Below are 24331 nucleotides of genomic sequence, written 5' to 3' on the forward strand. Positions count from 1 at the left end.
TGTTCGTCACTGAGCACTGCTAAGTAGGACTGGTCCTAGTTAGTACTGATGCCGAAAGCTCAGCTTCTCTGTGCATTGGCGCCGAATCGAATCCCAGAGACAGAGTTTCAGGGTGAAGTGGAAAAGAATAGCTTTACTGCTTTGCCAGGCAGAGGGGGACACCGTGGGCTCCTGCCCCCAAAACCGTGTGTCCCAGGCTGGGAGGATGTGATGAGGGGTTGTACAGCAATAGTTCAAGGGTGGGGTTGCTGTTCACATCCGCCCTCTGGAACTCAGGGAAGGTCATGGAGGCTGGAGTCTTGCCTATGAGAAACGGGCGACAAAAAGGCTTTCATGCCCAGAAGCCCCTCAGCGTCCTTCTTGGTTTCACTGCTGGTCCATACTGACTGGGTCTGGGGGGGCACACTTACCCCACTCCCCGTATTTTGACAGAGAGGAGCGTAGGAACTTTGTAGAGAAACAGCCTTTTACCCAGCCACCCGCTGCAGACAGTGTGGTTTGCACCTTCGTGCCTCTCTAGGCACCGTCCAACTTTGGTTAAAAGTCAAAGCTGGTGAGGACAAATGGGCGAGAAATACAGTTTGGATCATGAGCAAAGTAACTTTTCATAAGTCTTCTGATCCGTGAACATGAGCTGTCTTTCCATTTATTACGTCTTTAATTTCTCTCAATAACGTTAGCGGTTTTCAGCAAACATGCTGTAACGTAACTTTTGTTAAAGTTACTCCTAAGTATTTTTTCTTCCTTGATGTTATTGTTAATTGTTTTCTTAATTTCATTTTTGGGTTGTTCATTGCTGACGTATAAAAATACAATGGATTTTTCTATTTTGGTTTAATATTCTGCGACCTCTCTGAACTTATTTATTAGTGCTAATAGTTTTCTTAGTGAATTCCTTAGAACTTTCTATATACAAGATTGTGTCATCTGTGAATAGAGATCATTTTAGTTCTCCCTGTTTGCTAATTGTCCTGGCTAGAACCTCTAGTACAGTGTTGAACAGAAGTGGTGAGAGCGGGCTTCTTGTCTTGTTCCTCATCTTAGGGGGAGAGCATCTAGTCTGTCACCGTTAAATAAGACGTTAACAGTGTGCTTTTTGTACTTTGTAGCTGGTCTTCATCAGGTTGAGGGAGTTCCCTCCTAGTCCCTGTTTGTGGTGTTTTTAGCATGAAAGGTTTCTTCCCCCCCAGTATTGTCAAATACTTTTATTGCATCTATTGAACCATGTGTTTTTGTTTTTTAGTTTATTAATATGATGTATTAAATTAAGTTTTATATATTAAACCAACATTCCATTCTTGGGATAAATCCTACTTGGCCGTGGTGATAGTTTTTTATATGTTGCTAGCTTTGGTTTGCTGATACTTTGTTGAGGATTTCTATGTCTGCAGCCGTAAGAGTTACTGATGGTTCCGTGTTTAAGAAATTATCTGAAGTAAGTAATTTTCGTAAGTAAGCAAAGGCGTGTTGTAAGAATTAAATAAAATAATGCACAGAAAGTACTGAGTCCAGCGCTCAGCACACAGTGGCCAGTCTCCGTGAATTGCTCTTTTTGTATGGTAGTCGTTTGTGATCACAACTCACATCCTAGGGTCTTGAGTCAGACACACATAGACCCTGGCTTCACCCCCTCTTCGTTATTAACTGTGTGACTCTAGGCACTTGTATCTGGATGCGTTAAGATTTTCCACCTTTAACGTGGAGTCAGGATAGTGCTTCCCTCTTAAGGTGGTCAGGAGCATTTGATGAGAATAGGCAAAGCCCCAGACACGGGGCCTGGCACGCAGTTATGTGCAGACCTAGGTGTGCATTCACTGTTGCTGCTTTTAACGCATGACTGCAGTGGTGTTATGAGGGTGAAAGATTTGAAATAATCGAGCTATCTGTAAGCGACTGATCAAATGTTATATATGTGAGCAGTGTAATAATAGTCTTTAAAATGGATTAGACTGATACAGAAAAAATATCTACTAAATATTGTTAGTGGGCAAAACAGTTTTTGTTGCATATGTGTGTGCATAATGGTAGGTTTATGCATGCATTGAAGTCTGGAAGTGCATATATATCGGTTGTGAACAGTTTAATTTTGGGGGGTTGTGATTGATATAAGAGGGCTTTGACTTTTAATTTTTAAATAGGTATATGTTTTATCAGAAAAAAGGAATAAAGATTTCTGACTGGTAGGACATCTGGAAGGTTAAAAAAACATTTAGGGTAGTATTTACCTTACTTTCTTCATTTTCCCTCAGATATTTTCAAACTTTGTTTGACTATGTTATCTAATGAAGCCTTATACATTTTTAAATGTAATAAAAGCTTCTGAAAAGGATACATGAAGAATGGTTTGCATCCATTCACAAGTTTTGACTTCTTTCCTGCGGACTGCCAGAGTTAAATATCTGATTGCCCTACTGCGTGTTGGCCCAGGCTCTGGTGTAGGTGTTAGGGATTCCAGAAGAATGTGTCTGCTCCAGGGACGGAGAGACGGAATAGATCTGCCCACAGCTCATCTCAGGGGGAGTCGGGGTCAAAGGCACACGTATGGCTGTGCAGCCCAGAGCAGGACAGGGCCGGGCAGGCTCGCAGAGGATGGTGTGTTCAGGGTTACACAGTAGTGTGTTTGGCGTAGGGGGCCGTCGGCCATGGCTTAGAGCTGTGACAGATCAAGACAAGATACTCGGGGATGTGTACGGAAAGCAGCCTGCCTTTGGGCTTATGATTGTGTCTCTGTGCGGCCTTCTCTTGGGAATGCTAATTACGCTCCAGTTACGAGGCTGCCACATTTCTCATTCGCTTGGAGGAGAATTTCAGTAACAGGGAGTGGGTGAAGCTGAAAGCCTGTTGGGGTATCAGCTTCCACAAAGTGACCCTGACACAGGGAGCTAGTTGTCTTTATAAAGAGAACGAACGAGGCACTTTCTCCCCATTGGACCTGCGTGGGTCACAGCCTGCCTCAGGGGAAAAAAGAGGAAAAGCTTGGCGGTTTAGGTTCCGGCCTCCCTGGCAGATGGACAACGGGACAGACACCTCTTAGTTTCTGTGACATTTTGTTCGTCCTCATAGATGAGTGTATACATTTTCTAAATGGACAGTATGATCCAAAACGTGTAATTCCAAGTTCTAAACACCAAACTTGAAGTCAGTCTTTAGACTGATATGTTCTTCTGCCGCTCCTGGACCTGAACCCCTAGTCACAGTGTTGTGTGATGGTCTGTGTGATGACTTTTGACCTAGAGTCTGTGTGTGGCTTGTTACTTTGTATCATCCCCGATCCAGCCTGGTTACAGCTCAGTCCTGAGGCCGCAGGGGCTCTGCCGGCCCTTCCTTAGGGGGTTCAGAATGTGGGTCAGTTGAGGCTGATGGAGGGACTGCTTCTGCCCAGCCTGTGCCGGCCCTGGCCGCTCGCCAGCCTCTGTCCAGCATCTGGACCACAGTTCAGGACTTCAGTACAAGTTCACAGACTTACTCAGCTTTGAGAACTAGGCTGGTTTGCTGCTAAGTCCACGAATGACTGTGTGTGCTCTCTGGACTTTTAATTTTTTCAAAAGGTTCTCTTCTGTGTTTTAAAATCTCTATTGTATCAACAGTTCTTTGGGGCACGCTATTTTACTGCTGTTTTTCACTTCACGATGCCTGCCTGCTAATTGGGTTACCAGGAGTGGGGTGATTGAGAGTTGGATGAAAATTAGCGTCACACTGTAGAAATTTCACGCGTTATTTTTAAATGTCTTGTCCCAATGCTGTAGAAGGGGGAATGGAACTGGGGTGATTTTTAAGAGATTAAAGGAACCGAAGGCGCCAGTGAGCTTATGCCAGGTTTCTACCGCAGGCTGTCACACGAGAGAAGTGACCCTCAGAATGACAGTCTTTGCAGTGGTGCCAGGAGATAGAATTAATTATTTCTTTGGGCTCAGGGAGAACTGATCCTTCTCTAAGAACGTTTTCTGTGTAACAGATGTTGTCTTAATGTGTGAAAAGTTTTAAGTTGATGTAATAGCAAAAGCTTGCATAGCTAAAAATACTCATTCTCACACATGTGTTTGCCTTAGTTAAAGCTCTAGAAAAAGAGGCTATATTCTAACAGATGTCTGCTTAGCTGAAAAGCCTGAAGAAAATGGGAATTTAAGTGACTCGTAGAGTTCAGTATGGATTGATTTTGTTGAAAGATACTGAAACATACTAGACCCAGAGACCACGAGACCCCTCACCCTGGACTGGATCCCGAGTGTGTCTCCTCTGTGACCGAGTGCGGCGGCAAACACAGCTCATTTGTCCGGGTCAGGAACGGCACCTTCTACGTAAGAGAAATTTAACCCCAGTTAACTGAAACTGGGTACCTTTCTGAGGGCCTAACCCCCTTTTGAATTTGATTTTAATTTCTGGGTGTCCCAAAAGCTGGGAACCAGAGGGCAAACTTATTTTTAGACAGTGTGTTAGTTTTCAAATAATAGGCTCAATTGACTTTTATCCTCCAAACACCTCTCTGGGCATATTTAACCTGGTAAATGACTACACCCTTGTTCCTGTTCCCCTGAATTTCTAACTCAGATAGAAAACGTGAATTACTTTCTCTGTTAGCACATGGATCCCATGAACAATCACGTAATCTTGCTGGTGCAGCGTCGTGGTGATGGGCACGCGGTAACTGCGCTGTTAGGTTGGGACACGTGATTTGACCCCTGCACTGGGTTCTGAGCCTTGTGGGTTCGGGGTGTTTTCTATCTGCGTGTTTGCTTTTTATAGTTTCTGTTTAGCTATCGGGCTTTCAACTGTCACTTTTCATTCACATCACTGTGCTTAACTCCTGTGTTCCATCCCCCTTTCTCGCTATTTCTATATTTAGTTGCTTCTAATCTGTTTAGAAAATTCAATAAGTAGGCCTGTTAGATTTGTTTCCAAAGGGGAAGTAAAGAGGCTGAGTCGGGACTGTTGGAGCTCAGTTTTAAGAAACCTCCCACTGGCTGCCTTTCCCCCTTCCCTTCCTTGGGGGCTGTTTCCACGCCGACACTGGTGATGGAGCAGCTGTGTCCTCAGTGCAGCGGACGTAATGTGACATCTGCAGTGAACGTGGACAAGTTGTGATTAATTTTGAAAACTACAAGCTCTTTGAGGACGAATCTGAACCGCTTCCCTTCTCTTCATACTTGCCCAGTTTTCTCTGTGGCATCCCTTACAGCAACATATCCTAACCGCCTGGATACCCGCATGCCGACATAGATGCTTTCTCTGGCCGTGAGGTTATCGTCCTGTAACATGAGAATATAAAAAGAATGGGGACCAAATGTTGAGTATTTTATTTTTGCCTTAAATAGTCAGTTATCTTTTACAGTAGTTAAAATATGAGAAGAAAGTCTTATATTTATCCACATATTTACTATCACCAATGATCTTCATTTCTTAATGTAATTCCAAGTTTCCATTTGTTATCATTTTCCTTTTGCCTGAAGATCTTCAGCATTCCCTGGAGTGCTGGTCTGCTGGTGATAAATTCTGTTTTTTGTTTGTCTGAGTAAGTTTTAATTCAGCCTCTGTTCTTAGAAGATATTTTTGCTGGATGTAGAATTCTAGGTGAATACTTTCCTTTCACCATTTTCAAGATGTCATTCCGTTGTCTTCTGGCACACGTGGTTTCTGATGAAAGCTGTTGTCGTTTTGTTCCTCAGTATGTAATGTGTCTTCTTCCCTCTGGCTTCTGCTGGCAGTGCAATTTCACGTGTGTCAGCCTGCTGGATGTCACCCTACAGGTCTCTGAGACTATTCCTCTTACTTCTTTTCTTTTTCAGCCTTTTCTTTTTTTTGTCTCTATACTTAATTTTGGTTAAATTTTATTGCTGTGTGTTTAAATGCTCTCATTTTCCCCTTCTTTTGCAGTGTCTAATCTGCTTTGGATTCCATTTCAACGATATTTTCATTTCAGCTACTGTGTTTTCTTAATTTCTAGAAGTTCCATTTGGTCCTTTTAAAACACCTTCCTTTTCTCTCATTATGTCTGTGAGTTCCTTAATCCTTGAACACAGGTGTAGCAGTTTTAATGTTCCTATCTGCAGGTTCCATCATCTCTGTCATTTTATTTTTGGCTGTGTAGGGTCTTCGTTTCTGTGCGAGGGCTTTCTCCAGTTGCGGCGAGTGGGGGCCACTCTTCATCGCGATGTGCGGGCCTCTCACTGTCGCGGCCTCTCCCGTTGCGGAGCACAGGCTCCAGACGCGTAGGCTCAGTAGTTGTGGCTCACGGGCTTAGTTGCTCCGCGGCATGTGGGATCTTCCTGGACCAGGGCTCGAACCCGTGCCCCTGCATTGGCAGGCAGATTCTCAACCACTGCGCCACCAGGGAAACCCCTGTTTATGAAATTTTGATTAGATGTTGTGTGTTGTGACTGTTACATTGTTAAGCATCTGCGTTTTGTTTTAGTCCTTTAAAGAATGTCATGCTTTGTTTGGCAAAGCAGTTGAGTTACTTGCAGATCTGTCTACTATCCTTGAGACCTGGCCCCAGTACTAGGCTTGCTCTCTCTGGGGTCTCTCCTGAAGGCCTCCAGTGAGTCACCGAGAGCACCCCAGCTCTGGTGCTCGAGCATCTTCCTACTTTGTGTGGAGTTTGGGGGTTGTTCAGTTTACAGTCTCCTGGCCATTTTTTGCCCTCCCTTAGGGCATCTCACTCATACGCGCGTGGCCCAGAACTTAAGGCATGCCCAGAGCTCTCTTTCTATGTGGCTCTCTCTTTTCCAGCGCTCGGCCCTGCCTCTCCCACCTACCTGGGCCCCCTGGAGTCTGGTCTTCATTTTCTCCACTTAGCAAGGCTGTCAGGCTCCCTGGCCTGGGTGGCCTGGGAATTGTCTACAGGCAGGAACTTGGGGTGATTGTAGAGCTCACCTTGTTTGTCTCCCTTCTCTGAGGCATCTCAGCTCTGCCCTGCCTGTTGTCCTGTCTGAAAGTAGTTGTTTTACATATTCTGTCTGGTTTCTCCTAAGAGGCTAGGTCCTTGCTAATGCATCATTGCTGCAAGTGGAAATCCCAGGAATTCCAGTGAAATTGGCCCATTGAAAATAATTCTCAATAACTGAACGCAGTTCTACATGGCGTGCCTGCCTGTGTTAGAAAGACAAAGCTAAACACAATTTACATGCGTTTTTGAGAGAAGCATAGTCGTGGTCGTGTCCCCCACTCACTATTTACTTTCCCCACAGCCCGGGGCTATCACTGTTCTGAGCGGAGTAATGACACAGTCCCGCAGCGTGGCCGCGTCACGACAGCGGCGCACATGCTCTCGGGGCTCCTGTCGGCGCTCAGTGGGTGACCTCGTCCTGTACTTCAGACCACGTTTTACTCTTGCAGGGGCCTTGTCAGTGTGCTCTGCAGTGTAAGAATCACTTCTGAATCCACGTGGGAAGTCTGTGCTAATAGACCACTGAACGCCTGAATCAGCAGGACCTTGCTGTGTGGATTACAGCACAGCTTGCCGAGGCTATGGGGAATGTAAAGGCGTGTTGAGGGAAGCTGTTTGCACAGGGATCTGCACTTGTGAGGATGTGGTTCCTCCCTGACTGTTGAATAAAAGAAGCCCTGTGATTTGAAGGGGGTTGTTGGTGAGGTGTAAGGAACGTTAGGGTCCTGAGTAGACACAAGACTTGGCTGTTGATAGTTCAGCTGAGAAGCAACTAGATCAAGAAAAACAGGTTATTTGTATCTGTTTTTTGGTCAGCAGTTATTTACTTCAGACTTTCTGGTAAAATCTAATGCCCTTTTCAGAAATCATGAATATTGCCGGCTACGGACGTCAGTTTTCTCATTTTGTTTTTAATGACTCCTAAGTTCTTTGTTCAGCCCCTGAATGACCCACGCATGCTCTGTAAAGTGCATCGTGAGAGCTTTAATTTTTGTGCCATCAAAATGCTGTTCATAAGTATGCTCATTTTTACAAGCCCAAAGATGGTTTTCTCTTTTTAACTTTTAAATGCAACTTGAGGAACGTTGATTTCCTGCTGTTTAGAAAATTTAGAAGTTAATGCACTTATGAAAAAATGCTCAACTTTACTAAGAGAGGAATGCAACAGTAAAGAAGAGGCTTGCTTTTTTTTTTTTTTTTTTTATATTCAGCATTGGCAAGGGTGTGGCAAGATAGGCCCTTTGAATTTCCAGGAAAAGTATGTATTTATATGAGCTTTCTGAAGATAAGTTTGGGTGTACCCATCAAAAACTTTATTATACTCTTTGACCCAGTAATCTTGCTTCCAGGAATTTTTTTTTTTCTTAAAATTATTAGAAGTTCAAACAAAGATGCAGGTAGAAAGGTATCTGTTGCAATATTATTTCTAATGGTAAGTTATTAGAATCACCCTAGATGTCTAACAATGAAAGTATTTTTCATTTGTGCCATTTTCCAATTGCAAAGTACCACGGAACCGTGAAAATGGTGTTTATGAAGAATGTTTCATCATGTGGTAAAATGGACATATTTGAAATACACAGTATCCAAAAATGAAATACAGTCTCATGTTAACTATTAAAAAAATGCATGAGAGAATGGTCAGAAATATGTCAAATTGTTAAAGTAACTGCTCCTAGGTGGTAGTTTTATGAGAGGTTATTTTCTTCTTTATGGTTTTCCTGTTTTCCAGAATTGGGGTGGAGAGCATTCCAGATGTGTGAAAGCAAACAGGATGTTTGTAGCTGCATTCTGGGCTCACCTAAGGCTTTTTTCTAGACCTGGATGGGCACCTCAGATTCCAAAAGAGTTGGCAAACCATTCATCTCTAAGACTAGTTGCTGTTTTCAGTTTAGGTGAAAAAGTACTTAAAAATGAAAACAAAACCCAAAAAACGATTTCTGTGCTTATTCTTCAGATAAAAATTTTGATGATGAGGAGTCTGTGGATGGTAATAGGCCTTCTTCCGCCAGCTCTACGTCATCCAAAGCTCCAGCAAGCTCCCGCAGAAACGTTGGCATGGGGACCACCCGCAGGCTCGGCTCATCCACTCTCGGATCCAAGTCTTCAGGTAGGACCGAGCCCAGTGTGGTACTGTGGGGTCAGCTCTGCCGGCGTTTAAAACCAGACGTGCATGATACTTGCCTTGTGCGTCCTTAAGAGGTGAAGTAATTCTGTTGGCAATACGCTTCCACTGGCTCTTCTTGAATTAAATTAGTTCTCTGCTGTGGATGCTGATAAGCTGCTAGGCTGTAAGTCTGAACTGCTGTGTTGCCACGTTTGCTGAGACAGAGCCTCTGGGCGCATGAAGCCAACACAGAGCAGAGCGCGTGGTACCCTGATGGCCTCGGGCTCCAGCCATGCCTGACACTACCAGGGGGCCTTTCAGCCAGTTGCTGTGTATCAAGACGAGACTGTCCGGGCTTCCCTGGTGGCACAGTGGTTAAGAACCCGCCTGCCAATGCAGGGGACACGGGTTCGAGCCCTGGTCCGGGAAGATCCCACATGCCGCGGAGCAACTAAGCCCGGGTGCCACAACTACTGAGCCTGCTCTCTAGAGCCTGCGTGCCACAACTACTGAGCCTGCGAGCCACAGCTGCTGAAGCCCGTGCACCTAGAACCTGTGCTCCGCAACAAGAGAAGCCACCTCAATAAGAAGCCCATGCATCGCAACAAAGAGTAGCCCCCGCTCACCACAAGTAGAGAAAGCCAGCGTGCAGCAACAAAGACCCAACACAGCCAAAAATAAATAAATAAAATTTAAAAAAAAAAAAAGAAAGAAAGAAAAGACTGAGACTGTCGAGAGGTCAGATTGTACTTTATGTGTTTAAAATGTATTTTGTTCCTGTAGGGATGCCGAATTAGTGAGTGGTAAGGATTAGCTCCCTGAGGCTTTGAAAATTGATTTATAAGGATTTCTTCCCTAATCCCCCTCCTGCCCCATCCCCCAATTTAGACAGTTTTGAGTCCTTGTTATAGACAGGTTTCATTTTGCTGTCACGTTTTAAATTTACATGCAAATTACCTTCTTTTTTAAAAAAAAAGTTATTGAAGTATAGTTGATTTACAGTGTTGTGTAAATTTTTTACTGCTAAACAAATCACATAGCCGCTGCTCTTAGAACCGTGCGTACTGTTAGCACTGGGCTTCTGGCTCGGCCGGATGAGCTAAGGTAAAGCTGCAGTGAGGACCAGCTTTAGAACGCCGCCTCCTCCTGCGGGCCTCTCTTGCTCTCTGTACCGGCCCCGGGCGTGGTGTCCTGACTCCGCGGCTCAGCGCCCTTGCAGCCTCTGCACAGCGTCTCTCCGTATAGAGGGAGCTGTGCTGATGGCAGAGGGAAGAGCTGGCCTCATTTCTTACATTTTTCTTACATTTTTACATTCTTACATTTTTCTTGCTCTTCTTAGTTCCTTCTAATCTTTTACTTTTTGGTTCCTTAAAAATTTTTTTTTTGTTGTTAAAGAGCTTAAATTCATACAACATGAAATCAACCATTTTAAAGGTAACAATTCAGTGGCATTTATTATCTTAACAGTGTTGAGCAACCACCACCTCTGCCTGGTTCCAACACAGTTTCATCCCGCAAAAGAAGACCCTATCGCCTTTAAACAGTTCCTCCCCATTCCCTCCTTCCCCAGCCCATGTTTTGTCTTTAGGCATTTAGCTATCTAGAAATGTCATAGAAATGGAGGCATCCAATATGCAGTCTCCTGTGTCTGGCTCCTTTCCCTTGGCATAATGTTTTTGAGGTTCGTCTCTGTTGGAGCATGTATCAGTACTTTTTAAAAAAAATTAATTAACGTATTTATTTTTGGCTGCGTTGGGTCTTCGTTGCTGCGCACGGGCTTTCTCTAGTTGCGGCGAGCGGGGGTTACTCTTCATTGCGGTGCGTGGGCTTCTCATTGCAGTGGATTCTCTTGATGCGCAGCACGGGCTCTAGGCGTGCGGGCTCAGTAGTTGTGGCTCGTGGGCTCTAGAGTGCAGGGTCAGTAGTTGTGGCGCATGGGCTTCATTGCTCCACGGCATGTGGGATCTTCCCGGACCAGGGCTCGAGCCTGTGTCTCCTGCATTGGCAGGCGGATTCTTAACCGCTGCGCCACCAGGGAAGCCCTGAACAATCTTCCTAATGCGTTTTCTTGATCCGTTTTTGAGTAGCATCCATTCCCCAGACGAGGCTTAGAAATTTTCTGCGTCATCAGACCACTTCTTTTCCTTCCCTTCCCTCACCGTTCCCCTTGCACAAACCCGACCTATGTAGATTGTGCAGAGGTACCAACCCTGACTTCCCCTCAGACCTGATCCTGTCCTTTTCCGTTTCGTCTAACGCCGTAGTCGTGAGTTTCCCTGTTGGCTCCCCGTCAGATGCCTCGGGCCCAGGGACTGTGCTTGGCCCACGAGTCCTCTTCGGTATGTGGTGCCAGGCCTCACGCAGAGGAGAGCTCAGCTCAGCACCCATCTGCTTGGTGGGACGCAGGCCTAACCTAAAGCAGACACAGAGCTCCACTCGCAGTGTGTTACTGTTGTCTGTTTGTAGTTTGCTTGTGAATGCAGAGTAACAGTCATCAAGAGTGATGACACGTATTTACCACTGTAACGAGTTGTCTTTAAAGCCCTTTCTGTCTAGGTGGTCCATGAGGACCTCAAACTCCAGATAACTTGTCTGGTAAGAAGCTCTAGAAAAGCACTTGGACTAATCAATATAAATCATTAATGAGGGTTACAGGAATGACTGTAGATAGCCATTTGGAAACCTTTATTATGAAGAAAAAACATCTGATAAAATGTCACGTGATTTTCATATGTGAAGTGACGCTCATATTAGCAAACAGAAAAAGCTTTCTCCCAAATGATAGCAATTATAACAACTTTTAAGTAACAGAGCATCTTACAGCAACTTCGTGGGGTCAACTTGCAACTGACATGTACATGAAAATTGACAATTATCATGAGTTAAAGGAAATGGAAATGTTTTTTTCCTTTTTTCTTTAGAAATAATGTTTGGAGACAAATATGAAGTTGAGATGAAACTGTTAAATTCTTTAGAACTTATTTGAATGTTTCACAAAATTGCTAGATTCCTAACAATGACATAATTTCATTTATTCCCTGAAGAATTAAAATTTCTATCATATGTTTATTTGGAATCTTTGAAAAGACTTGTACATTAATACAGTATAAACCATCTAAATCCTTTAAAGGCTAGACTGGCCCTCCTTAAGCAAGTAGTGTCTTTAAATGGTTTTAAGCTAACATATGTTACACTGTAAAATTACTACACTTTATCTTAATATTGAAAGTCTGTAATGCTTGTCAGTGCCACAAAACTCTAAACTTAATAAGACTTAAAAAATAGTTACAGATCTTCCAGAATATAATTTTGATTTTGTATATTCAGACTCTTCCAGTGCACATTGTTTACATTTTAAAAATTGATCTTTTTTATAGCTGCGAAAGAGGGGGCTGGTGCTGTCGATGAAGAGGACTTTATTAAAGCATTTGATGATGTGCCTGCAGTCCAGGTGAGTGAGGGTGTTTGGTTTGATTAAAAACAAGGATGGACTGATTCTTCAAGGTTCGCTTTTCAAGTGTGCGCCATGCGGAGTTTCTTACGAGGTAGGGTAATTCTGACTGTCAAGCCCACAGGAGATCTGAGGTTGCAGACCAGGAAATCAAGAGTGAAAGTCACGGCCCAAGATGACCTTTCAGTAAGAACTGAGAGAAGTAGCTTGCTCCTGCAGCGAGTGTGTGGGTCAGGTCACGTAAAAGAGGGGGAAATGAGGGATTAGGTTAGAAGAGAGAACAAAGAAGCATGCTTATATGTAGGGATTTTCCTCAGAAAGAAAAGTTTGTAAAGTTAAAGGATTTGGGTGTCTGAAAACTACAAAAAATGGTCTCATAAAATCTTAGTCTATTCCACCTTGATGCTCCCCTTAAGTACCACCTGACAGATGTGGCGGAGTTGCTTGCCAGAAGCTGGGGTACAGTCACACTGTTCAGACTGCCCTGTGCCTCAGCACTGTCTCTTGTTGATCGGGGCTTGTGCTACATTGGGTGTCCGTGCTCTGGATTCCTGCAGCGCTTAATGTCTGTGTGAATCCCTTGTCACCTGCTGCTTGGTCGCCGTGTGTGTGTATAAAGCAGGTAACAAGTGTTTTAGGCTCAGGACCATCCTTACGTCCTTGACCTTCCCAGCATGCCTCACTCTTGGTTGTTTTTGGTTTTTTTTCCCCCCTCACTGTCTTATGAGTAATATGTGAGGATAAATGAGAGAGCAGACCTGAAAGTATTCAAAGTTACAAGTACAGACGTACTTGCTGTATTGCGCTTCGCTTTGTTGTGCTTCACGGATACTGCAGTTTTACAGACCAAAGGTCTGTGGCCACCCTGCGTCGAGCACGTCTGTTGGTGCCCTTTTTCCAACAGCATTTGCTCACCTCGTGTCTCTGTGTCACATTTTGGTAATTCTCACAATATTTTCAAACCCTCCATCAGCAAAAAGATTACAGTTCACTGAAGACTCAGAGGATGATTAGCATTTTTTAGCAAGAAAGTATTTTTAAATTAAGGTATGCACACTTTTTTTTTTTTTTTTAAGACATAATGCTATTGCACAGTTAATAGACTACAGTCTAGGGGACCAAAAGAATTCGTGTGACTTGCTTCATTGCGATATTCACTTTATCACAGAGGTCTGGAGGCGACCCGGCAATGTCTCCGAGGTCTGCCTGTATAATGTGGTGTTACAAAAAAACACTAAGAGTAATCAATGATTTGTGCATCACTGCCGGTTCCCCAGTGGGCTTTTTTCTCTTTTGTACATGAAATTATCTGTTAACTTATAGTAAAGCCATATTTGAGGCAAGGTTATCCATACATGGGCATCGGATCTAGTCGATATACGTTCACAGCAGGAAAGAAGCTCAGTCTAAGACAAACGTGACTAGATGTTATCTCGAAGGCCCTTCTGAAAAATGAAATAATTTCTTTTACTGTGCTTACTAAGTGCCCTTGACTTCAGGTCATTAAGGAATACTCTTTGTTTATTCTGTAAATTTTCTCCTATTGATTGTAAATTAATTCTGCTTACAGATTTACTCCAGCCGAGACCTTGAGGAGTCGATAAACAAGATTAGGGAAATACTCTCTGATGACAAGCACGATTGGGAGCAGAGAGTAAATGCTGTAAGCCACTGACTGTGCGATTACATTTGCATTCGATATTGCCATGGTCTGAATACTTTGTTGCGAAATTGGGGTGCAGCTGTGATGAATTTTAAGTAGTAAATATTTTAAAAGTAAGCTTCCATATTTACACGTCGCCTTTTTAGTAGATTACTTCACTTCTGTTCTTCAGACATGCCAGCTTCTATCTTTTTGTGTACCCTGTGCTTTTAGCAGAGACCTACCTGTGGTACGACCGCCGCTCCTACCTCAGTAAAGATGTAATTCTGTGACCGTTGGCCAGGAAAGCGGCTTTTTAGTGATGTTTTCAGTATGTGTCTCTCTATCCCTTGCTTTCTTCACAGCACTTCTGCCCCCTCTGTTTTTAAAAGTGGATTAATGAAAAGAAGTGGGCCGAACATTAAAGTGCAGGGGCATTAAGTGAAGGCGTGTCTTCTCTGAGGAGAGCGATCGTGCGTTGGTTGTCTGGCAGGAAGAGGGCTGGGGACACTGCTGTGTGTCTGTTTCGGATGCACGCTAGCCCTTTAGTGAAGACACAGCGGCGCGTACTGTGCAAAGGCTGTGGCGTCACTTCTTCCTATGATTCACTGAGTGAATGGCGGTTGGAGTGGGGTGCGGGGGAAGGTGAGCTCAGGGAAGGAGCTTCTACAGGCTGCGGTGAGGGTTTAGTTACCCTATCCTTAGCATCACAGCATCTGTAAATCACTAAACTGTTTCCCACTAAAAAGTACGCTTTCCAGAAGAATTGTAATCCGTTTATCACAGACACTAATTTTAAAAATTATTAGTTCTTTATTTATGATACCTAGATATATCAGCAACTATTTAGTTGGCTGAATTCTTTTTGGAAAACTCTCTATCATTTAACTTTGATGTTGATCTCTAATATTTGATGGCTTCTATCGTTTTGTATATTCTGTTCTAAGAATTGTTTTGTCTGTCTCTTCGTTTTCTCCATCCCCTTAGCTAAAAAAGATTAGATCTTTACTTTTGGCTGGTGCTGCTGAGTATGATAACTTCTTCCAACATTTGCGTCTTTTGGACGGAGCCTTTAAACTATCGGCTAAGGATCTGCGGTCTCAGGTAGTGCGGGAGGCTTGTATCACCTTGGGGTAAGGATTGCAATGCTCCCGATTCTCACATCATAAAATAGCCTCATGACGGTGCTTCAGAGATGGTTCATTGAATACACCCACTGGGTCTCTTTCACGGAACTTTCGACTGGTCTCCGAGACCCATTCCAGTTACACTTCTGTTAGCACTTTTACAATAGTTCCTGACCAGTTATGTTAAGTCTGACAGATTTTAAATTTTATTCAGTGACTTAGCTCTGAAGCCTCTATTTTAAACTTGAAGCAGTTATTAATAATATGGAAAAATGAAATTTTGTAAACTTTTGTCCTCAGCTTTTTCACTGATTTTGCTGGCAGGTGATAGCATGATTATTAGAATGTTTGTTTCTAGAAGAGTACTATAGCTATAAGGTTAAAGGCGTGTACTGCGGGGAAATTTTTTTTTATCCTCACTAAACCTGTATCAGTATCTAAAACTTCTGTCTTAGAAAATACGTTAGAATGTCAGAGCAGCAGCAATAATAGTAAGGTGGCTTTGCAGCTGTTTAAAGTTTTGACCTCAGACACTGAAGTGTGAATGTTATATGTTAAAAATAAACAGCAAAAGAAAAAAAGGGGGTGAAAGAGCTTTTTCTTATTTGTGTTTTATTAGTATATGACTAATTTGTTTTTTGCTATTTTAAGAGTAATTAGTTGGAAGTGATTTATTTATTTAAAAAAAAGAGCAGACTCTTGGGCTAATGGCTATTTGCGAAGTCCTCTGTATGCACATTGGAAGTATTTGTAGAGTATTTTACTTAGACCTTTGTCCTTTATCCTTAGATAACTTTACATGAAGGCTCTAAAATGTTAAGAGGGTTATGTGCTACACTGTTGGCAAGAACGATGACTTCAGTTCAGTGTTCATTTCTGGTTATAGGCATCTGTCATCAGTGCTGGGGAACAAGTTTGACCATGGAGCTGAAGCCATTATGCCAACGATCTTTAATTTAATTCCGAACAGTGCCAAAATTATGGCCACCTCTGGTGTTGTAGCTGTTAGGTTAATCATTCGGGTGAGTATATTTTGGGGCCGTACATAGAGTAAGCAAGTGGTAAATGTTGCTGGTTGATAAGCAGTTATCAGAGACATTTTTCATTTGAGTGAGTATGTATGTGGAATAATACCGTACGTACAACACTGGCCTTTTTACCCCACGTAACTATCGCACGTGAGCCTTTTACGTTCCCTAGTGTGAACTCTGGGTGTGATGCATAGTTACTGAGGTGTTGCTCTTCCACCGTCATCGGTTTTAAACGTTTGAACACGGGTGTCTGCTTCTGAGTTTATATCCTGTTCTTTATGTGTCCAGGTATCGCTTCTGTTCTTCCCTCCTTAATCCCCAGCCCTTCCATTTTAGGTATTTGTGCTTGTGGTTTTGTTATTCGCCAGACATTTTATTTAAATAATTGTACCTAAGCCCAGAAACAAAATGTTATCTTCAGTTAAGTTTTCAAAACACTCATTTACTTAAATCCAAGTAATTAGCCAAGTAATTTACGTGCAGGTTTTCAGTAAAACCTAATAGTTCACAAAGGCTTAATAAGTTCTTTGCATCACCTTCTCCCCACTGTCAAGTCCCTTTTCCCCAGAGGCAACCCTTGAAACTGGGTCTTGATGTTAACTGAAATCTATCCAGAATATTCGTGATTACTGTGGGTTGCTTACTTCATATTATTTGTAGTTCTTACTGTTTGCACTGCCTACTTCAGGTATTAAACCAAAAGCCGTTATCAGACATTTCTGTTGAAATAATATTAAACTATATTGGCCTGCTGACTGCTTTTTACTCATTCAGATCTCTACTGCTCAGGTAATTTAGACTTCATACCAGTGATTTGTTTTGATTTTAGACTTACTTACTTGTCATCATGTTGCCTGTTTTGGCTCTGTAAATTCTGTCATGCCCTTTGGCAATATCCAATAGAAGTCTTTCTCCTTTTTAAACTCAGTGAAATTCTAATCTGAATATGCGGGTGCTTTAGGTAGGTTAGTAAGGAAGTGGTTGTCTTAGCTTTGCATTTTCAAGTGTTCGCCTCTGATTTTTGTTCTCTTCCGCAGCACACACACATCCCTAGGCTAATACCCATCATAACAAGCAACTGTACCTCCAAGTCTGTCGCCGTTAGAAGGTAAATTTTTAAAGAATTTTTCTCATTAGTTTTGAATTGTTTAAAAACCGAAACAAATTTCAAATTTACCTCCATGCAAAAAAGTTTATGTTTGAAATGGTTAATATGATTTACGATTGCTGTGATAGATGCCTTTGGACTGAAGGCTCATGATCTCAGTTGTCTGGAAAGCTAATTTGGAAGGCCTGTTACTTCTGTCTGTGTGGGTAGTGTGAGAGCGAGTTGTGTGTGGGTTATGTGGGAGGGGCGGGGGGGAGGGGGAGTGTACCCCCTGCGCATTTTCCTCCTGAGATGGTCACTCTGCCTCTGTCATCGCTCTGCCCCATTCCCTGAGTGAAGGCCGTGGCTGCCCGCCTGGAAGAAACATTGTGAAGCTCAGCGGCCGTTATTTATATTAACGTAGATAGCAGGAGGTGTGTGTTGTTTGCAGCTTCTGGTGTGATTCCTGGCACTCTGAATCCTCACCAGTCAGGCTTGTGCTGCTGTCACAGTGACTGCACGTTGCTACTCAGATTTATCACCACAGGCTAGAAGGGTTAAATGCTAGGGACCGAAGTGTTACCTCCTGAGCTTCTTATGTTGAGGGGAGGTAGACCCTGAAGGTACAGCCTGGGTGGCCCGCGGGGGCTTTGTCTTGGGTCCTGCTGAGCTGCCCCAGCCCACGTGTGGGGTCAGGGCTCTGTGCTTCCAGCTGGGATCTGTGGGTCTGGACTGGTGACTCAGAGGCTTTCGAGTCCTAAAATCTGTGGACCCTCTTCCCAGGAAAGTGTAGATACACAGAAGTTTTGTGTAGGTTTTCAGAGGATTCATGGACTTAAGCCTTCAGTAGACCAGGTCAGGAGCTTTGCGGGGTAAATGAATGCAGGCCTGGAGAGCAAGCAGTCTTTCGGCCCGGTTCCTGTGGTTCCGCGTCTTGATCCAGCCCGGGAGAGGGCCCTTCACTCCAAGGCGTCGAGCCCAGATGCCCCTGGCCGCCCGCTGTTCCTCTCCTTTCCTGGGCTGTCACGTTGGACCCGCCAGGGTTTCACAGGTGGGGGGATCTTTCCAAGCGTGGGGCGGCCCCCATCGCCGTCGTGTTCCCAGCCACATGGAAGGCAAGGGAGAAAAGAGGGGAATGAGCCAGCTACGTAAAGCCAGGGAGAAAGACGCGTCCTCCTTCCACCGAAAAGGCTGGCTGTTCCAGCAGCGTGGCTCAGTGGAGTGTCGCCAACCCACAGCCCAGCCGCCCTCGGGGGCGGAGCAGCTCCAGGCACCCCCCAACCCTCCAAGGCCAGCGCCTGGCCATGGAGGTGCGGGCTGGTGGCGGACTTCCCACGCGCTGGGGAGGGAGTTGTTCTGCGGGCTCTCGGTCACTTCGGTAGAAGGGGCTTGACGCTCGGTGGAAACTCAGTGAATGGCAGCCATCCTGAGACTTTGCTGCTGCAGTTACATTGTCACTGTTGATTTGGGTTTCCAGGAGCAGTTTGGAAAGCGTGTTTGCTTTGAGCAAGGCAGTTCCTCTGGTGAAGCGACACGTCTCTGGGGAACGTTACGGGATGTTTAGCGTATCAGTCGACTTGGGCTGCTGTAACAGAAATACCGTGCGCAGGGCGGCTTGAACGACAGGCGGGTATTTTCTCACCGCTCTGGAGGCTGGAATTCTGAGATGAGGGTCCGACAGGGTTGGGTTCTAATGGAAGCGGCTTGCAGGTGCCGCTCTCTTGCTGTGTCTTCACGGCGGTGGGGGCAGGGGAGTGCCCTCTAGTGTTTCTTCTTAGAGGGCCGCTAATCCCATCATGCGAGCATCGCTCTCAGGACCCCCCGTGAACCTCACTGCTCCCCCAGGGCCCCATCCCCAAATACCGTCATGCTGGGGGTTAGGGCGTCAACATAGGAATCTCAGGCGGTAACACTTCGGTCCCTAGCATTGAACAGTTCTAGCCTGTGGTGCTGAATTTGAGTAGCGACGTGCAGTCACTGTGACAGCAGACATGCCACCTCCTTCACTGGTTTCCGAGCCGTACACCCAGACTGGCGTTCCTGTGTTTAGTCAGAGCCACGTGTCTTACTGCTGAAAGGAGTACTAGGGACCATCTGGGCCCAGTCCCTCTGCCTTCAGGAAGGAAAAGAGAGCCAGAGGGGGCAGTGTAACCAAGGCAGTGCGCTTTCTGTCCTGTATTCAACCTGTCGCTAGCTTCACTTCATGGAACTTGTAAGAAATGGATTGCCCAATCTCCCTGCCTTTAAGAAGTTTATAATTTAGTTGGGGAGATTAAAAACAATAATGCAAAGCAGTGTAAGAGTGAGTTGCAACGTACGTATTGTGGATTTAGGCATTCAGAGGGCAGTGATTAAAACTAGCTGATATATTCCCTAGAAGCCTCATAAACAAGTTAAAAAAAAACTGAGCTGCCCTTTGAATGAGGAGTAGGACTCGGTGAAGAAAAGACACAAGTTCTAACCAGATGTGCTTAAGTAATGCAGTGTTTAAATAATGCCAGCATCGATGTACTTCTGTATATGATTTTAGCCTTCTAAAAAGTTGAAAACAAAACCTAATTTACCTGGGATATTTTCGATGAAATAGATTGTTCTGAAACACATTGAAGACAAGAATTAGCACTAAAGATGGCTGGATTCACTAAGAAATAAGTAAACATAGACATATGCATACACAACCTAAAGAGACAAGGAAAGTCCACACCAGGAAATGACATGGACAAAGGGCAGAGGTAGAGTGACCGTGGCCTGGGCTGGGGCCGGGGCGGGGGGACAGCGGTGGTGAGAAAGGGTGTGGGCAGAGGTCAGTGTCTCTCCTTGGAGAAGGTTTGTTTCACCGACCGCTCCCCCGGCCCCCACTATTAGCAGCAGCCCTGGGACTGAGCTGCGCAGCTCCCCTGGGCCCTCCTGAAGCCCCTGTGCTCCCGGCACATCACGTGGTAACTGTTCCTTGTCTGTCTTGCTCGCTGGATTGTGTCTCGTTTACCATTGTATGTCTAGCATCTAGCATAGGGGAAGGGTTTATTCAAGATTTACTGAGTGATTAATTGTGTGGATTATGAGGTTTTGAATTGGGAAGACCATGGGAAAGAAAGTGATCGTTAGAGAAAGATTGCCTTCTGATTTATTTCCTTAAGTCTAATAATATTTATTCCTACAAAGATAGTTATCCTGGAATTTAGAAAAAGGAAATGATGAGGAGGTAGGACCCGAAGTGGTGATATAATCCAAAGGAAATGAGACCAGCATTGTTTTTGTGTACAGATCAGACCAAGAAAGATCACAGAAGTGAAAAGAAAGGATGTTGAAAGGCTGCAGAGAGGAAAATGGCCAAGTAGCTAGAGAAAAATCTGTTTTAAATACTTGGCAGGAAAATTGGGTAAACACTTTGTTTTCCAGGGTATGTTTTACTTTTTTTGTACAAGGCATTCTTTGGAATTAATGCAAAGACTAATTCCCTGATTCTGTAATGTACTCGGATCTTTTGTGCACCTGTAGCTCCTGTATTAATGTACCATTTGAGGTAGAATAAAAACAAACAACAGTGATACACCCTTTCAGTAACATTGCCATGAAGCCCAAGTTTCTGATTTGAAGGGAACTCGCCTGTATCCTGTCCCTATAACTTTGTGATTTTTCTTCTGGACCACCATAGGTGCTTAATTATTTTGATCTGCTTTGGTTTTCAGTCAATTCTGATTCCATCTTTATGTTCCATTTTTTGAATCATTAAAAAAAATAGAAGATGGGACTTCCTTGCTGGTCCAGTGGTTAAGACTCTGCACTTCCAATGCAGGGGGTACAGGTTTGATCCCTGGTCCGGGAGCTAAGATCCCACATGCCTCGTGACCAAAAAAACCCCTATAAAACAGAAGCAACACTGTAACAAATTCAATAAAGGCTTTAAAAATGGTCCACATCAAAAAAAAAAAAATCTTTAAAAAAAAAAAATAGAAGAAATTTATCAATTATAAAAAGTAGTGTTGGGTCACTTAAGAAAAAAGCTTTTATTTTCATTAACATACAAATGACTAAGTTACATATTTTTCTCTTCACAATTTTCAGGCGCTGTTTTGAATTTTTAGATTTACTTTTACAAGAATGGCAGACACATTCACTGGAACGGTGAGCATCTGATTTGCTGGTTTTCCCTCTGAGTTGAATCTTGAGATTTAATATCTCAGCGAGTGGTCCGACCCACTTTTTATAAGAAGGGAAGGAATCCAAGCGTTCATTTGCGTGACTACTGGTGTTATTTCTCCTGATGCTGATGTGAGGCACCTACCACGGGCAGAGGCTCTTAGTGAGCTCCATTGACTGTCACGTTAGCCTTGAGGTGTGACCCGGGGTGCCCCGGGACACTGCACGGCCAGGACTCCCTCTGCAGCGGCTCTGATCTGCTGCCTGGCATCCTGTCAGTCCCAACGAGTTAAAAAAGGTTTAAAGCTGCTCTTAGTAGGCGAGGGGTAACTTTGAAAATCCTTAAAGGAATTTCACTCATTTGAAAGTTTTCTTTTTGATCCCTCTGTATCAGAAAGTCAGCAGTTTTCTCTTTATTCAGGCTGGTGTGTGCTAAGTTTCACATCTTCATGATGCAAAATTCTTACAGAAGCTTGTCTCTATTTTGAGGTTCATTCTTTGCCATTTTTAGTTCCTGTCAATTTTAGGTGCCTGTTATTCTTTCTGAGTTAATATTTGGAGTTGATAGATGATGATACTGTGCCACCCGGTTTTTCATGGTGTGTTGTGTAGTTTGTGAAGAACTTTACAACATACTAAACAGGTTACGAGTAGTGGGAGTTTAACACATGAGCACGCCTGGAGTCCAGTTCAGTCCTGCAGTGCTCAGAGACGCAAAAAGCCGGGCCTCCCAGAGGTGAAAGTTCATCTGAAAATACTTTGGATCGAGAGGATGGTCACACATTTAAAAAATATTTTCTTCTTCTTTAATCTCTTGGGTATCATATCCTCTTTATTTGGTGATAGTTTTGGAATTTAGAGTGGGAAGGTGGAATGAGGGATTGAACACCAGGGCCAGGTGAGCAGGGCAGGAAAACGTGATTGACTCAGATGTGGCCTCGTGTGTTTATTCACTTCCGCTCAGCCTTGCCGCTTGGCAGGTTCTCACCAAATGCCTGCTGGATGAGTGAAGGACTGAGGACTGAGGTGGGGCGCTGGTAAGACTGGCGCCTCGCCTCTGTCCTGTGAAACTCTTCACTCCAGTCATTGCCCTTTTCTTAAAACCAGTCCATATTCAACGAGACAGTGTAACGATTTCTTCTCAGCTAGGGTAGAACGTAACTAAGAGAACACCTGTGTATAAAACAGAGACATAATTTCATAAAATTGTTCGTGTTACGTAGTGGAACTTGAAAAAACATTCTTTAATTACAGAAACCTGACGCAGAGAGTCTCTGCAGTATTAGGATTATGACTAGCTCATTATAATTTCCATGGAGACTTGTTCTGACCATGGAGAAGGAAGGGTTTCGTTGTTTGAGTTCATAAAAGATTGAACTAAGTAAGCATGGCCCGAAATACATCAGCCGTTACTTTAAAAAAAAAAAAAAGTCCCAGGAGAGTAGGGTTATCAGGTGCTTAGGTGGGGAAGGGGTGGGAATAGGTACTGGGACAGAATCAGGAATGAGTTAGCAGATCTGCGGAGTGTGCTGATTTTCTAGGCTGCATGTTTGTTGACTCTCTGGGCACAAAGGGCCTGTACCTTCCACGTTGCCGTTTGGGAGTTATTTCTCAACACCTGTGTTGGTATCCGCATAAGGCCATATATTAATGATTGTTCCTGCTTTGTCCTCTAAATATCCAGACACATATCAGTATTAGCGGAAACAATAAAGAAGGGAATACACGATGCTGATTCGGAAGCACGGATAGAAGCCAGAAAGTAAGTGTTGGCTGAACACCACTTTCCCGATTCACTACTTTTATATTTCAGGTGCACTGTCCAGATGGCCTTACAAAAGCTCATTAAGTCACATGGACATGTTTTGTTAATCGTGACCCAAAAGGCCATTTCAAAATACCTCTCTAGTTTTCTTTTTCGAGGGTTGTTGAGTTGAGTGTCCAGGCCTGAAAGACTGGTACTGTTTGAACATAAAGTAGACTGAAGTAGACACAGAAAGCTCATTATTAAATTTATGAGAAATTGCTGCATGAGCCGGCAAAGCACCTGTCTGCGTGCCCCGTGTTTTCTCTCACTCACTAAGCTCTGTGGGTCCCAGTGGCTTGTTGACTTGCCGTGAAGAATCCCGCTCACGGGGACTCTCTCCCTGGGATCACAGCTCTGCAGGCATCGGGGGTGGCGTGCCGGGGCAGTGAGCCCCTCCAGGAGGGAGGGGGGCTGATTGCAGACCACAGCTCTCTGTCCCCGCTCGCGTTTGGGGCCGTCTGGCCGTCGGGACTGGTTATGCCGCGGTCGTGAGGCTGGGTCCCCACGTCCAGCGCCATCCTGCGGGTGAAGGTGCCATCGTGACCGTAAGTAGCAGAAGCTTGACGCCAAGATGTCCTCCCTCTCGGGCAGCTCAGAGAGAAAAAAAGCTTCCCGTTTTGGCCCGTGGCTGTTTTTCTGCGCTTCTGTAGTTGACCGGCTCTTCTAATTGACCCGGGTCACAGCCAGTCCTTACATCCTGGCACACTGCGGACTTGCTCAGCTGCACGAGCACACCCTGGCCCCTGTACTTCCTGCTCTGACTGCTCTCTCAGTTAAGCCGTGGTTCCCTGGTTTCGGAGCGTGTGGAGGACTCACTCTTGACCCTGCAGTGCTCACCGCAACCTCGTGCTGGGAAGTTCCTACCAAAAGAAGGGGCATGACGAGCGGTGGCTAAAAAGTAAAAACTACTAGGAGCGGATTTGTTAACGGTCTGCGTACGCCGTTCTTCACCCTCGTCTTATATTTGGTGCCTCCACCCCAGTTTTTTCTTGTCCTTTGATCGTAACACAGTACAGGTTTCAAGTAGCTGTGAGCCTCGTCCTGGTTTTCTTTTGT

General features: G+C 44.4%; 1 protein-coding gene across 11 annotated transcripts in view; it reads left to right on the plus strand.

Moving 5' to 3' along the window:
• CLASP1 (cytoplasmic linker associated protein 1) overlaps positions 1–24331 on the plus strand; it is a 263250-nt gene that overhangs the window by 136043 nt on the left and 102876 nt on the right. For all 11 annotated transcript variants that reach the window (XM_036857233.1, XM_036857234.1, XM_036857237.1 and 8 more), the window contains 8 exons: positions 8841–8993; positions 12368–12441; positions 14012–14104; positions 15071–15216; positions 16097–16232; positions 17279–17349; positions 21394–21453; positions 23153–23230. In XM_036857233.1, coding sequence (XP_036713128.1) covers positions 8841–8993; positions 12368–12441; positions 14012–14104; positions 15071–15216; positions 16097–16232; positions 17279–17349; positions 21394–21453; positions 23153–23230 — 811 coding nt within the window. The remainder of the gene's footprint in view (positions 1–8840; positions 8994–12367; positions 12442–14011; positions 14105–15070; positions 15217–16096; positions 16233–17278; positions 17350–21393; positions 21454–23152; positions 23231–24331) is intronic.

Source organism: Balaenoptera musculus, chromosome 7, assembly GCF_009873245.2.
Source record: "Balaenoptera musculus isolate JJ_BM4_2016_0621 chromosome 7, mBalMus1.pri.v3, whole genome shotgun sequence".
Taxonomy (NCBI): Eukaryota; Metazoa; Chordata; class Mammalia; order Artiodactyla; family Balaenopteridae; genus Balaenoptera; species Balaenoptera musculus.